The 15946-nt window shown below is 40.6% G+C and overlaps 1 protein-coding gene across 2 annotated transcripts; it reads left to right on the top strand.

The window, feature by feature from the left end:
* Positions 1-3936: 3936 nt before the first annotated feature.
* On the top strand, positions 3937-9917 carry LOC134878585 (germ cell nuclear acidic protein). 2 transcript variants are annotated; one of them, XM_063904724.1, is made up of 6 exons: positions 3937-4950; positions 7968-8095; positions 8295-8363; positions 8654-8705; positions 9501-9537; positions 9619-9917. In XM_063904724.1, exons 1-6 carry the CDS (start codon positions 4374-4376, stop codon positions 9659-9661), a joined length of 906 nt encoding a protein of 301 aa, XP_063760794.1. In that variant the 5' UTR covers positions 3937-4373; the 3' UTR covers positions 9662-9917. The 2 variants fall into 2 exon arrangements, with proteins under 2 accessions (XP_063760794.1, XP_063760793.1); XM_063904723.1 differs by having other exon boundaries at positions 3946-4950; positions 7965-8095.
* Positions 9918-15946: the final 6029 nt, after the last annotated feature.

Genomic DNA, 15946 nt, shown 5'->3' with positions numbered 1-15946 from the left:
ATTAGGAAAGGAGTGGTGTCTATTCAACAACCATGCTGGAGAGCATGTGGTCACATGGATGCTGACCATACACACATATTCTGGTCCTGCCAAAAGTTAAAAGGATACTGGGATAAACTATGGAGGGATTTACAAAAAATAATAGGATATGGGATACCAAAAACGTGTAAAATACTCTACTTTTAACACAAGACATAATACAAAGAGAGGATGAGTATCTTGTTTAAGTGCTGCTATCAGCCAGTAAGAAAACGATTACAAGAATGTAGTACAAAGTAGACCCACCGACTGAGGAGCAGTGGATGTGCACCGTGGAAGAGATTTTTGTAATGGAGAAAATCACAGACAAACTGAGACTACAAGAGGCACAATTTGAGAACAAATGCAAAAAATGGACGGATTATAGAGGACGAGAAAAGGACACCACCATTGTACTTAACAAACTCTAAAGGCTATAATAAAACTGATAAAGTGTTTTACTTACTTTACTCACTAACTGAAGTAATTGTGTTGGTGCTGCAGATTATATTCATCACAGTAAGCACCCAAAATACTTCCATGTCGTTGGTATGATTTATCAAGACAGTAACAGAAACAAAAAATTACTAGAGACAATAAAAGGATTTAAATACATTACACATTAAGCAATTGATAATACTACAATGGACTAAAATGTCCAACGTTCAACTGAATGTCAACTGTGAGTCTCTCTAAACTCAACAAGAAGCAGGAATAACATCTGACATAATCTATATAATTGACTTTGGTGAATGAACAAATCTGGTATTCTGTATCTCGTCGGCATTCTCCGAGGCAGCTTTGGAAATATTTAGCATACTGCGATTTGTCCTTCATGAGAAATGTTGAGGTCAGTAAGTCTGTACAAGCATTTGACGAGTCAACTAAGGTCGAGTCCAGTATACACATTTATAGTTCTTACAAAAAAAATGAGTCCACACTAAAAAGTCCAAGCATTTAGAGCTAAACGGTAAATTAAAAGTTTTAAAAAATACACGATTCAGCCAGAATGAAGTCTGAGCTTTCAATAAATGTATGTATTTACACACACACACACACACATACACACACACACACACACACACACACACACACACACACACACACACACACACAGGTCCCCTTGGGTAACTCTATCATGGAAAGTGATTTCCTACTTTAGACTGTCCATATATGGAAAGAGCTTGGGTTGTAGTGGCACTGGATCAGATTCAGGGAGGCAAATGAGTCCTGAAGGGAATGTCACATCTTGTTGATGAATAGGCCGTTGCAGTGCACTTGCTGTCATCTCTTCACCTCACAACACCCTGCCTGACACCATAAATAACACCTCTTTTCTTTTTACCCAGACTTCTTAGAGTTAAATGAGGTCCTGTGTTTGCAGCTGCCTCAACTTAAGGCAGACAGGCAAAATGTCATCTATGCTTCACCTTTTATTCCAAACTGTACTCTTTAAGGGGAGGAGTAATTAAACAGTAGCGGTAGTTAGCTAAGTGGGTCAAGTGTGTCAATGAAGGCAGAGTCAGTGGTCCAACAGAGAAGAAATGTCTTTGGCATGTCTGAGCTCATCTCCACTTTCAGCCACTTTGCAGTCTTCGTCTCGATCTGATCTCCTCTCTCATTCTGTCCTTTGCTCTTTCCAACTCAGCTGTTTATCACTGCCACTAGTCTATCAGCATAAGAACATTCATATTCATATGCAGTCATAAACCTGTGCTTTACTACAAAAGATTACTCTCTAAACATTTCCATAATTACCGATAATACTGGTTTTGTAATTGTTTTAACGCTCATACAAGGCTAAATCTTCCTTTATGTCACTGATGCAAGGCTGGGATTTGTTGGCTGTGCAGTCGTTGGGTGCCCCAATTTTTTGATCTTTTAAGTGATCAAAAACAACTCACAAATGTTCGCTTTCTCTCAGATTTCGAGTCCTGGCTGACTGCTTTATACAATAACACTGGTGAGACGTGAAGACCCAAACTGACCAAAACATCTACATTTTAAGTTGCATTTGCTATTTTGATTTAGCATACCTACCAATTGGGTTTATTTGAGTAATAATTCTATGCCTGGCACCTCACCATATGCAGAAACAATAGGACATGTATTCATTGACTGAAGTCAAGTTCGGTTTAGAAAATCACCCCGATCAGAGGTTCCTGTTATTGACCTCTTTCTTTATGCATGCTTGGGTGAGAATTGACTAGGGGTGTGGAATACTGTGCTGGCCCCACACAGACAGAGCCAGGGAGGCTCACATTACACTGACTCTGACAGTGTATGCTTTAAAATAGAGCGGTTGTCAACTCCTCCCTGCACAAATCCATTTATTTTGGGGATAGGGTGTAGGGGGAGGGACAGGCAAGAAGATGGGCAATAGATTTGGCCTATACCATTGGAAATGAATGCACTCTGGCTGCATCAGCATAATAGGGATACTAGAAGTGTATGACATCATTTACTTAAAAAATACGTTTTGGAGAACTGTAGCTCAGATTATAAAAAAAACAGACTGAGGCCTAACTGCTTGCCCACACGTGCCGCTATATTTATTAAACCTCAGAAAAAAGAAAGCTAGTCATGAGAGCCTAAGAAATCTCAAGGTTGTGTCTTTAGGAAGTCAGAACATTTTGCAAAGCAGCAGTAATGATCCATGCTAACATAAAATATATACATTCACATAAGAGAGCAGAAGTCTGCACTCTGTGAACACTGTTATATTGTAAAACTATAAATTAAGATGTTAGGGAGGATGATGGAAGACAAAGCTCTGTGTCCAACATTTTTCTGTAAGTTTCCTAAAATGGCAAACTGACAAAAAAGAGACTACTTATGTCCCTTTACGTGTACAATTAAGTGCAACATCATGAATGTCTTAAAGGAGTGACTGTTATGTTTTTGGATCAATTACTAGGTTTTGAGCCTCCCTCTGACAATAAGCTTTTCGTCCTGTCTTTGACTGTTACCATTTGGAACAGCTATAAATACTTTTGCCTAAAGGCATGTTAGGATCACACTTTCAGAGTTTCTTTCAAACACATCCCAGTTTTGAGGTCAGGGTTATAACTTATTGCCCAAAGCTATAATCCTTGTGTTCCCTATTTGCCATTTTTGGATATTTTGAAACTAAGAATAAAAATGTTGGCCAAGTTGTCCCTGAATAACTGAATTACTGTAATAAACTAGCTAACAAGCTAGCATGTATCGTGCCGAATTTTTACAGACTACTAAATGAACCTTATAAAAAACTACTAATTGCTTGACAATATTGCTGCACATGAACACACACTTCATTGCTGGTCCCTATCCTTTGGTTACATAGCCACAATAGCAACAGCTGTACTGTGCCATACTTCGGCGTGGGAATATCCTTATGCACTCAAAATAGCAAGTGTTAGCAGGAAGTAATTAATAACATTTTTTAAAGAGAATGTCACTACCTATTTATATGTCACAGAAATCTGGCCAGGACTTCCTCTAAAACACAGCACTGGATGGATGGTCAAGTTATCCCCAAAACAATCTACCAAGATTGTACCTAGGCATTGCTGCTAGTAGGGCAGAATGTTCAGCCACCTACTTCAAAAGATTAAAGATGTAAAAAGTGATTTCTGTCCAATATCCTTCCAGCTGTATCCCAACTTGACCATCCTCTTTCTTTTACAGTATTTGGTCATTGTTTCCTGGGCCTACTTCTGCCTTGGTGCTCTTTAAAGTTAAGCTTGAAGATTTGTTCTAAAGTTAAATTTGAACATTTGATGATGATGGAAAAGCAAGTATGCTCCCCTCATTCCTTATACCCCCCTCCAATCACCCCCTCTTCTTTCAGTAACTTAACTTATGGATAGTGCAGGCCTGCCGACTAGCATTTGCCCCTGTCAGTCAGCCGGACTGCCCCCCTTCTTCTCAGCTTACCCCATAGGTTGGTCTCACTCTTTTTCTGTCGCCCTCGCATTCGTTCTGTCTCTGTCTCCAGTGTTGACCAGTTACTGACAGCTCCCCTCTAATCTTCTTAGTGCAGTCTAAACTGTTCACACAAGGTTGTACTGGACTAAAAGACTTTGCGGTTTGGTCCCATATTGAATGGGAGGACACCTGCTTTTCTAAGGATCATTTTTTTCAAGGACTTGGGAACAAGTGTCTGGACCTCACCTTGGAATATCTTCTTTGTACTCGATCTAGTCCACTGGATCTATTCTAATTGCTTACTGTAGTAATCAGCAAGTGTGGGACAGCTGAGTGAGGTTGTAAGGTTTGTGTGCTGGGACAAATAGGCAAAGAGCTGCAGTGCTGGACTCCTGCAGTGATTCCAGGTTAATTCCTCATTAGTTGGCCCTGTTTTGGCTGTGAACATGGCATCGTTGAGAAGTTTGATTCTAGCAGTGCTGCTGGCGCTGCTCTGCTCCTTCCACACCCCGCTGGCTCCCACTGCCAAGGCGCAGGACCTGCCCTTCCGCTATGAGCAAGGTCTGGTGGCTGATGATGATGATGATGATGACGATGATGATGACGACGATGATGATGAAGACGATGATGACGATGATGATGATGACGACGATGACGATGATGATGACGACGATGACGATGATGATGACGATGATGACGATGATGATGACGACGATGATGATGATGACGACGATGATGACGACGACGACGACGACGACGATGATGATGATGACGATGATGATGATGATGATGATGATGACGACGACGACGACGACGATGACGATGACGACGACGATGATGACGACGATGACGATGACGACGACGACGATGACGATGACGATGATGATGACGATGATGATGACGACGACGACGACGATGACGATGATGACGACGACGACGACGACGACGACGACGACGACGACGACGACGACGATGACGACGACGACGACGATGATGACGATGATGACGACGACGATCATGAAGGTCAGTCTGTTTACATTTTTAGTAGTTGATATGTTCTCCCATCACTTTGTCTCCTCCTATATTATATGCAGACATAAGCACCAGAAACAAATTGCAGACTGCAATCTGTCCGAGCAGCTTTCACTGAACCTTAAAGACACCGTGCTGTTGGTTCTGTTCAGGCGCTGATATACAATTCAACTTGCCAAAACACAGCACATAAAATAAGCAACATCTCTTCCAGCAAGCGACACACCGTATGTTTTATTTAAAGTTTCTGTGTCATTGAAGGCTGATGCTTTGACATGTAGTTGGTGATACGTTTGGTACAAATGTCTGCTGTACATTACAACACATTTTAAGGGGAGGAGCTAACGAAATATTAGCCACTTCCCTCTCGTTAACATTCTTACAACCTTATCATCTCTATGTCAGTTCCAATTTTTAATGTCTCCGAGCTCATAGGTAATCAAAATCCCTCCTCCACCCCTTTCCAGCTGTCTATTTTCCTTGCTGTCTCTGACACTGTGTTCTTTTCCCTGCTTAACTAGAGTTATGAGCACTCTGGGGAAATTGAACTGGCCCATCTGAAGTCCAACTGTCCGAAGTCCATCGTACAGTACACTAAATATGAACTTTGGGACTGCAGAAGCATTGATTTGAGAGAGAGAAAGAACAAAAAAAAACTATTTCACACAAACCAAGCCTGGCTTGGAAATCAGTCTTTGGGGTCACTAGTCTGAGATATTTTGATTTATGTTTCATTTGAAAGAATGATTCCTCCACTAGAATCTTCCTTTCTCAATTGTTATGGATCAGATTGACCTGCATTTGTCTTTATGTGAACCTACAGAGAAAGAAAGAGAGACAGTGATATTGGGGTGGTTTGAGGGATACGGGTTCTAGAGATACAGACAGAGGGAAATGAAGCAAGGGAGGTGCAGGAGGGCTACTAAATTATTCATCCGAAAGCATAGAATACCTACAGATAAAGTTTCTCTCTTTCTCCATATCTCTCAATCTCTTTCTTTCTCTGTGGGGCATTTTTGCCACTGTCCGTTGAAAAGCCGTGCTATGCACAGAATTCATTTGTTAAGTCTGGTGTGTGCACTTGTAAAATTGCTAAACACAGTTAAGATAATAGAATACCTTTCATTGTATCTACATGTATGAGCAGTGTAATAATCATACCTCATTTTTTTCTTTAACATTAATGTTATGAACATTAAGTAAAATAATAACTTTTGATGCACATGGGAGCAGCTTATATTAATGATTATTTTTGGAGTTTTATGCAAGTTCCCCATTAGTATTTAATGCTTATTTGGCACTTATATTACTTACTACATTTTTTAAAGCCATATGTGAAACTAAGCTTAGCTGATCTATAACTTCTCAATTGTTATGAAATGTTACAACAGTGGATTTGCTGGATATTTTTCAGACCCTCAGGGAGAGAGTGTTTGGGAAAAGAGAGAAACGTCTCTTTGTACAGAGAGAGTGAAAGAGCTAAACCTCAAATTGTCAAGAGATGAAATGGTTGTCTTCTTTTATTTTTTTCTTGTTTGGATTTGTTATTTTGGGATGACTGTGAAGATTAATGTTTGGAAAATATTAAAATCACCACTGTCCAAGTCTTTAACCCTTTCATTCATTAAATAAATCAAATGACCATGAAATGACTAGATTGCAAATCTGTTACCAACAGAGTTATAACAATGCATGAATAGTATCATTAGTTTTTCAGTGTTGGGTAATATTTACTGTACGAGGACCAGAAAGCTGAGCTACAGACATTTGAAACCTGTGAGTATCTGTTCTGACCATCGGCATGTTCTCTGTGAACTCTGTTTTATGAATACTTGTCTGGAGCTTACAGTAGTTTTGTAAGAATGGAATCTGACTGAAACAGTCTGTGACTCTGAAAGAGTCTGACACAGATTTTAACATCTGGGAAAAGTTTTTACACTGAAAACTGGAGTTGTAAATCAAAACAAAAGCCACAAAATTATAAAAGAAATGTTTTAAATGATGTGCAGTAGAAGAACATAGGTTGTAAATGCTGAATCAGCATTCACACCATCAAAGTTTCCATTTCGGTTGCTCAGTTGGTAACATTGTCTTGCACTGAGCGTTTTTTTAAGACTTTGTCGACCTTCATTTAATTCAGATCATAATCTCAACATGAGAAGAATTACCTTTTTCCTTAACAAAGTATGTTATCAGCAGACAGGGGTTTCCTAGATTTTACTAGGAACTGGTCTGGTATACAAAGTTAGTTACTTTGGCCTGTGATGTAAGAAAAAAAAGATTCCAGAGTTATGAATTCATTCTGATATTTTTTTCAGAAGTCTGACTTTTTCTTTTCTAAGAGTAATCTTAAGGCGCGATAAGTTATAAACTCCACTCATCTTCTTTATTATATACTCACTGGCTCGGACCGCGCCACAACAGTTGTGGATGTGTTTGTAGATTAAATGAAAGTAACAATACATTGATATGGAGGGGGGGATGAACAGTGGCGGTTCTAGACTAATTTAACTGGGGGGGTCCAATAATTTAATGCGAGGGGCACATTTAATGCAGGAGGAAGGAGATTTTTTTTGTTTGTTTAGTATTAAGTTTGAGCGCATTAAAAAAAAACAACCATAAAAATAGCATTGTTGGTGTTTAATTTAGTAACAGAGTTTGTGTCAATGACTTTTTTATTTATTTATTTATTTTTTTACCTTGGCCCAAGATACAGAACATTAAAATACATTTGGGGTAATAAATACATTATTTATGCAGCCGAGCTCTGCTTTTATCTTATTTCTTAATATTTGTTTTAGTCACAACATTTGTTTCAGTAACCTGAAAATACATTTAAAAATGAATGTGTTCATACACCTTCACATTCAAATCGTAAATCGAGTTATGGCAAAACAATTTTTTAATGTAGACCTAATAGTCAAGATAGCTTCTTTGTCATGATATAGGTTTTTAAACATTCAGCCATTTTTTCTGTATTCTACTTCTACCTGCATAATGTTCAGATGATGATGATGATGATGATGATGACGACGACGACGAAGATGGCGACGATGATGACGACGATGATGATGATGACGATGAGGAAGGTGCTTATCACAAGGGCTCTCTGTGCTCATATTGTGAATTCTGTGAGGTATGTCTGAATTAAATCAAGGAAATTAAATGTAGTCACCAAGCTGAGATTTGTTTCATTACTTATTGAAAGGGAAGTAGTACACGTGTATGCAATCTTGCCCTCTCACCTGTCCACTGTGTAGTTTCTGTTAAGTGTGATCCTCTGTCAGTCTGCCTTCTCTAGGTTTGTCTATATAAAAGTAATATATCTTTTCTAGCATTGCGGCAACTGTGACAAATGTCCTTGTGAAGAAGGAGACAAGTCTGAACACTGTGATGACTGCAAGGTGAGAGAATAAGCATGGTCACAAAAGGTTATTTAACATATACATGTTCATGTTAAATCTTCTGGCTGTAGCACCAATATTATTTCTGATCCTAAAGCATCTAACAGGCAAAGATATGCACATGTTTTTTATGTGTATGAAGCAACCTAGGGCAGTATTCTCACATTGTGCAGGAAGGCATGAAGCAGCCTCGGGGTAGACAATGGGATCAGGCTTCTTGAGAAACAGTTAAAGTTTGTTTGTGATTATTTTTTCTTGTTTGGAATATTCAATTTCTTTCTTGTTCACAGATGTGCAGTTTCTGCCATGTGTGTCCTGTTTGCCAAACACTTTGCAAGCCTGGTGAGTAAATGCAGAGCTGACACATAAAAAAAGTTACAGTATCAAATTAGAAAGTCATTTAAACCATTTATGTAATATACGATCAATCTTTTATCTTACGGCTTGAAAGGGCAGCAAATAATGATTTACATTGAGAAGCAGGTAATTTGTAGTAGCACAGCACAGTGGGAAGGTTCAGGTGTGTGGTTTGACTGTTGGGCCTTATACCTATACATGATCTCACTGAGCAATCCTGCGAGGCTGGTTATCAACTCAGTAAGTTCACAGTTTTTCAGGTATTTTGTATAGGCTTTACTTTCAATGAAGCCCTCTTTTGGATATGAAAAGCATGCACTTCAAGGCCATAGCGGTGGACAGAAGAACTGGGGGAAATATAATAATAGTATTAAACATGGCGAAATAAGATATTTGAGAACAACTTGAAGGTTACATTCAAATATACCCGGGTCTAGTGTAGAAAAGGTACATTTTTTATTTAATTTTAGGCAGGGTATATAGGTTTGGATATTTACAAGGACTTTTTGCGAAAATGAAGCAAACGATCCTAAGGGTACAAAAAGGTTACGACAGGTCCTGTTTCGCCAACTTAAAGAAGAAGCATCTTTCAGCTGAGAGTTAGAGTTTTGCCTGAGAAATATTGCGTAGACTTAGCGAATGTGTAACCACCGTCAAGCTTGGTGAGATCGAGGTTGTTTGGGTTAGTAAAGCCAGATAACTCAAAGATATCCTGGGTATGTTGAACTTCCTTTGTAGTACAGATCTCGGCTCAGACTTACTCTGTCTCTTTTTCTTAAGGAGGTTTTGTTGATGAAGTGACTGGATCCATCTACAAGTAAGTAAGACTAACACGCAACAGGAACCTGTTGTAAGAGTTATGAACTACAGCAACCTCTGTTTGTCTCTCCGTCCACAGAACTGTAGCTGATGTCTTTGATGATGGAGATGATGACAACTGAATCCAATGAAATGTTGCCACCATGTGGCCAAACTATTATGTTTCACCTTCACTTCTGATTTTCTTTGTAATTTTTTCTTTTTTCTTGAGAACATTAATATTGTCAAACCAATGACTGAATAACAAATTGTTAAAGTAAAAACTATTATACATTTGTGAACTTTTATTAACCAACAACTCTTAAGTATTACTTTTAAGGAAAGTTTAATATTTTAGGTCATTTTTGGGATATTTTAAATTAAAAAAAGGAAACATTACACTGTCTAATTTATTGACGTTAAATTGTGACTTCTCTTATTTTAATAAAGTCAATGAAACATTCCCTGAAATCCACATTAGGACCACATGCTGTCTGAAGTCAGCCATCACACTATTTTGAGAAGTCAATAACTCCACTTTTGCTTAATATTTTAGGGAAAGAGAGTTCATGCTCTGCAAAAGGCTATTTAAATAAGAAAAACATGTTGTGTATCTCCTTCCCCAAGATTCAGATTTAGTCCAGAAAATAAAGACCTCTCCCTTGACTCATGTAAGTAATGAAAATCAAGCCCTAACAAACTACATACCATCTTGCGAATGGTTCTGAAGCAGCCTTGACTAGCTAGTGACGTGGCCAACAGTCCAACCAGTATTACCGTAATTTCCGGACTATTGAGCGCACCTGAATATAAGCCGCACCAACTACATTTTAGAAGAAAACTCTGTACATAAATAGGCCGCAACTGACTATAAGCCGCAGGTTTCCAGGTGTGATGAGATATTTACACAGAAAGATTTTTAACATTTTTAATTACCGCTTTTTTCCAAACATTTTCGGAATTGAACAGTCTCAGAATGGCTTCATCGCACACTTTATCAGTCAACCAGCGTGGAAAGAATCAAGGCGAGTTATTTTAAATGTGCATGGCTAGTGGTAAAGTTTTTATAGATTATCATGTAGGTGACTGGTGTGCTTTCTTGTTTGCATACAGCCTCTCCCTCTCGCTGTCTCTCCCCCTCTCTCTTGCCAGGGTAGGTTATATTAGCCTACACAGTAGTAGGCTATAACAAGACAACAAAGAAACAGAAACTAGCAGACACTTGTGTGCTATCATGAGCAGGACTAAACAAACGTCTTTTTTTCAGTACTAACTTAATATTTAACATCAGGAAAATCGCAACTTTTATCGCAACTTTTATCGTAACTTTCCCTTCCTCTCGCACTGTAATTGCAACAAAAGCCTAAAAAATGCAGCAACTTTCATCGACATTTTGGGAAAAAGCTCACGCAACATCAGGCATTTCAGGCCTTAATAATCTCAAAAAAGGCCCGCGAAATCCTGTAGGGACTGTCAAACTGCAGTTGTATTACCGACTAGCATTGTCCCTTGACTTTTTCTATATCTATTTGGGATACTTCATGAGTTAGAAATATATGTTGAAAGTCAATGCCTCATTCAAATTTTACTGGAGCCCATTCATTCAGTGTTGTTAGGTTAGGGTTACTTTGTGTTAAATTCACCCCCAAATTCTGACTTCATTTTGATTGCACCATTTGGAGTAAAGTCCCCGCCTCCCAACCTCATCGTTTAAGCATCCTTTCTCAGATCACACTGATATTTAAAGTGGGCGTTAGTTTTAAACTCAATGTGACCCCCACACCCAAAAAGTTCAGGACTACATCTCTCATGATTTTAACGCTTTTGCTTTGAACATTTTCTTCACAAATGTCACCTGGCAAAAGTATTCATATCCACTTTCATGGTTGTTCCCACTATAGTAGGTGTGTCCAGGACAAGATTCTGCTTTAATGACAACCAGTGCAGCCTTGGTTTCTGATCTAGACTGCTTATGCGGTAACAACCTTCACATCTCCGACCATCTGGCCATTACTTTTCAAACTCACACCCACTCCCCCCACGAGAAGCAAAAATGCACCATCACTTTCCGCAACCTCAAGTCCATCAACCCATCCTCTCTCTCCACATGTCTTTCTGAGTCCATCTCAAAACTCACCATCACCAGCAATAATTCCCCCGACCTGGTCCTGGTCAACTGGTGTAACTCATCACTCTCATCCTGCCTTGACCAGCTTGCACCCGTCCAGTCTAAACTGGTCTCATTCACCCACTCTGCCCCATGGTACACCGACGAACTCCAACATCTCAAATCCAAACGACGCCAACTGGAACGACTTGCCAAGAAAACGGGACTTACTGTCCACCAGAAAATGTACAAACAACGCCTGCAGCTATACAAAGATACCCTGAACTCAGCCCGCTCCTCTTACTACTCCGGAATCATCCAGTCTGGCATCAGCAATCCAAGGACCCTCTTCACCACCATTAACACACTCCTCAAGCCTATGGACACCATCTCACACTCCTTCTCAGTTGAAAAATGCAATAACTTCCTATCCTTCTTCAATGACAAAATCAGCACAATTCACAACCAGTTGACCACCTAACCCGCTCCACGTCCCGTACCTGAGCCCCCCCCTACCCACCGGTCGACCCTTCTCCACATTTGCTACCATCACCTCCTCGGACCTTTCCTCCACAGTCTCAACCATGAAATCATCAACCTGCAACCTGGACCTGCTCCCCACCACACTTCTAAAGGCCTGTCTCCCCACTCTCTCCACCCTCATCACAACCACTGTAAACTCCTCTCTTTCCTCCGGCCATGTCCCCTCCACCCTAAAGCTTGCATCAGTCACCCCCTTACTAAAGAAACCCGGCCTGGATCCTGATTTCCTATCAACTACCGCCCCATCTCCAATCTACCTTTTCTGTCTAAAATCCTGGAACGTGTTGTTGCCAAACAACTCATCACCTACTTAGACTCCAACAACCTGTTCAAACTCTTCCAATCCGGTTTCCGCTCCAAACACAGTACAGAAACTGCCCTCCTCAAAGTGACTATATGACCTTCTACTATCCTCTGACACTGACTCCCTCAATATCCTCATCCTCCTCGACCTCAGTGCTGCCTTTGACACGATCAACCACTCCATTCTCATCTCCCATCTCAAATCCACCCTCGGCATCACTGGCACTGCCCTCTCCTGGCTCAGATCATATCTCTCTGACAGACATCAGTTCATCAACAACTGTCGGTCAGCCGCTGCTCCTCTCATCCACGATGTCCCCCACGGTTCTGTGCTTGGTCCACTCCTCTTCATTCTGTACATGCTTACACTTGGTCAGATCCTCTGTCAACATGGTCTCCGGTTCCTCTGCTACGCCAATGACACACAGCTTTCCTCCCCCATGTCAACCATACTAAAAAAAACGCCTTTTTCCACCTCCGAAATATCGCCCGCCTCTGCCCCAACCTGTCAACTACCGCTGCTGAGACACTCATCCATACATTCATTACATCCAGGCTCGACTATTGCAACAGTGTTCTCTACGGCACCACCACCAAAGTCCTCAATAAACTCCAATATGTCCAGAACTCTGCTGCACGCCTCCTCACCGCTACCCGCTCCAGAGAACACATCACACCTGTCCTCCATGAACTTCATTGACTTCCAATAAAACACAGAATCAACTTCAAAATCTTACTCACCACCTACAAGGCCCTCAACAACTTAGCCCCCCCCCAACTTGCTGACCTCTTCCAAAACCATGCCTCCTCCCGATCCCTCAGGTCCGTCTCTGCCAACCTACTGCAAGTCCCCCGGACAAAGCGCCGGACCTGGGGTGATCGGGCCTTCTCAGTTGCTGCCCCCTCCCTATGGAATTCGCTTCCCTCCCACCTCAAAGTCTCCCCAACCCTTTCTTCTTTCAAATCTGCACTAAAAACACACCTTTTTGCACTAGCCTTCACCACCTAACTCCCACCATCCTCTTCTTGTTTTAACCTCTGTTTTTGTTTTGAACCCTAGTATAAATTAATAAATGATCTGTTCGCATAGTTCTGATAGGGCAATATGTAAAGCGTCTTTGAGTACCATAAAAAGCTCTATATAAATGTGATTTATTATTATTATTATTATTATTATTATTATTATTATTATTATTATTATCTGTTATACATGATTACCTGCTAGACAAGAAACTAACTAACTAACAGGCATAATATTATCCCTTGAAAGGGACAATCACACCATCACTTTTCATATACAGTAGATGGTAAAGAAACATGTTATGGGGGCGGCAGTGGCTCAGTCAGTAGGGACTTGGTCTTGGGACCGAAGGGTCGCCGGTTCACGTCCCGATTGGACCAAAAAAAATATGGATTGAGTTGGTAGCAATTGAGTTCTCCTCCTAGGCCACTGCCGAGGTGCCCTTGAGCAAGGCACCTAACCTCTATCTGCTCCCTTGGCCCCGGGTACCTGGCGGCTTCTGTGCTCTGCCACCTCTCCTCTGCATGTGGTTGTGTGTACAACAGAGTAGAGAAAAGCAATTTCCCTGTAAGGGATTAATAAAAGTATGTCTTCTTCTTCTATGTTGCCCCAGTTGCCTAGGAAACCTCCATCCACGGATAACTAATTTAAGGCTCCGTCCCTTCACTGCTGGTGCACCTTTTCTGCACTTTGCAGGAGAATAGCTGGTGGAATGATGATGTTAAAGGGGCCCCATTATTAGATTATTATAATATAAAATGTTTTTCCCTTTTGTGTAGTGTTTCATATAGTTTTTTTCGAGTATATGTATTTATCTATCTATTTATCTAACACTCCGCTGACGGGCACTAGCTCGCCTCAATATACCTCAACCCTCCGGTCTTTACCATAGCCTGGATCGTTAATCATTTTAATCATATTAGCACACCAGCTAATGCCTTACACCTAGCCGTTTCCACGGTAAGGTTTCTTGGATATTATTATATTAGTTTCAAGGGTTTCAGCCTTAGTTAACTCTCTCCTTTACATTTTTGTGACCAGCCTGTTGTAATGTACATTAGGCTAGTAATTTGACATTGGTCCAGATAAGTGTAATACTGCCCTCTAGTGTCTGTTTGTATTATGGCTTTGACAGTTTACTTTCAGTTTCAAGCACACGTGAATAAAGACATGCAACTTCAATAGGTTATGGGCCCAGAGTGTCGCTAAAAAGGCTATTTTACATGGAATTTGTGTGGCATAGACAGTATTGTGGGATTCACAATGGAAGATAAGCTGTTTATCGAGAAGCTGAGCGGACCAGAAAATTGGGCAACATGGAAATTCCAGATTGAACACTTGCTGAAGGCTAAAGGACTATGGGGCATGGTCATGGAAACGGAAACTTTAGCAGCGGATGCTAATGCACAGATTCGAGCAGATTTCCAAAAACGGAAAGAGAAGGCATTTTCTGTGTTAGTGCTGAATGTAAGTACACCTCAATTGTACCTAATAACAAGCTGTCAGACTCCAAAAGAAGCGTGGGACACGCTAAGAGGACACTTTGAAAGAGACACTCTTGCTAATAAGTTGTTTCTCAAGAAGAAATATTTCAGATGTGAAATGAAAGAAGGAGAAAATATTACTGAACATTTGAAACGAATGAAGGAACTGACGGATAAGTTAGGAGCAATAGGTACTCGGATTGAGGAAGAAGACCAGATTGTTACACTGCTAGGTAGCCTACCACAAAGCTATGCAACAATTGTCACTGCACTTGAGACAAAAATGGATAACTTAACACTACTGTTTGTACAGCAAGCGCTGATAAACGAAGAGCAAAAGCGTGTGCATGCTAATGATAGTGGTGCTAGTGGTAGTGCATCAGGAGGTGCATCAGCCATGTCAACACAAGTATATGGAGAAATGCAGGCTAATCCCAAGGCAGTGGGAGCAGACAAATATAGCTCATATCGATGCTACAGTTGTGGGAAGGAAGGTCACCTGAAACGGGACTGTAAAAGTTGTAAAAATAAAAATAAAACCCACAAGGCCAAAAGCATGGTGTGTGAGGATGCAGAGAGTTCGCCTGAGAGCGCTTTTGTCGCTAAAGAGAAAAAACAGAATGAGATACCACAACAGGCTGAGTGGTTGATAGACTCTGGTGCATCAAAGCACATGACATGTCACAGAGAGATTCTACAAGATTACCAAGAATTTCCAAAACCACAGTCAGTCAAACTTGGTGATGGCAGGGTGGTTGACGCCCTAGGACTTGGAAGCGTCATACTGACAATGACATTCAAAGTCAGCAGTATTAAACCTGTCAAGATGTACGATGTACTGTATGTTCCCAAGTTGTCTGGAAATCTTTTCTCAGTGGGAGCTGCTGTCAGAAAAGGAAATACAGTGAAGTTCAACAAGTCTCGTTGCTACATACGTGGAAAAGATGGAGATCTTTCTGGAATGGGGACT

This window comes from Eleginops maclovinus, chromosome 16 (genome assembly GCF_036324505.1).
Source record: "Eleginops maclovinus isolate JMC-PN-2008 ecotype Puerto Natales chromosome 16, JC_Emac_rtc_rv5, whole genome shotgun sequence".
Classification (NCBI taxonomy): domain Eukaryota; kingdom Metazoa; phylum Chordata; class Actinopteri; order Perciformes; family Eleginopidae; genus Eleginops; species Eleginops maclovinus.
This window is presented reverse-complemented; position numbering and strand designations above follow the sequence as displayed.

Bases quoted from the DNA above. Each gene is read 5' to 3' on its own strand.
- LOC134878585 (XM_063904723.1), top strand. From the start codon at position 4,374: ATGGCATCGTTGAGAAGTTTGATTCTAGCAGTGCTGCTGGCGCTGCTC. The intron at 8,364-8,653 runs GTGAGAGAATAA...TCTTGTTCACAG, and splicing joins AACACTGTGATGACTGCAAG to ATGTGCAGTTTCTGCCATGT. The intron at 9,538-9,618 runs GTAAGTAAGACT...CTCCGTCCACAG, and splicing joins GTGACTGGATCCATCTACAA to AACTGTAGCTGATGTCTTTG.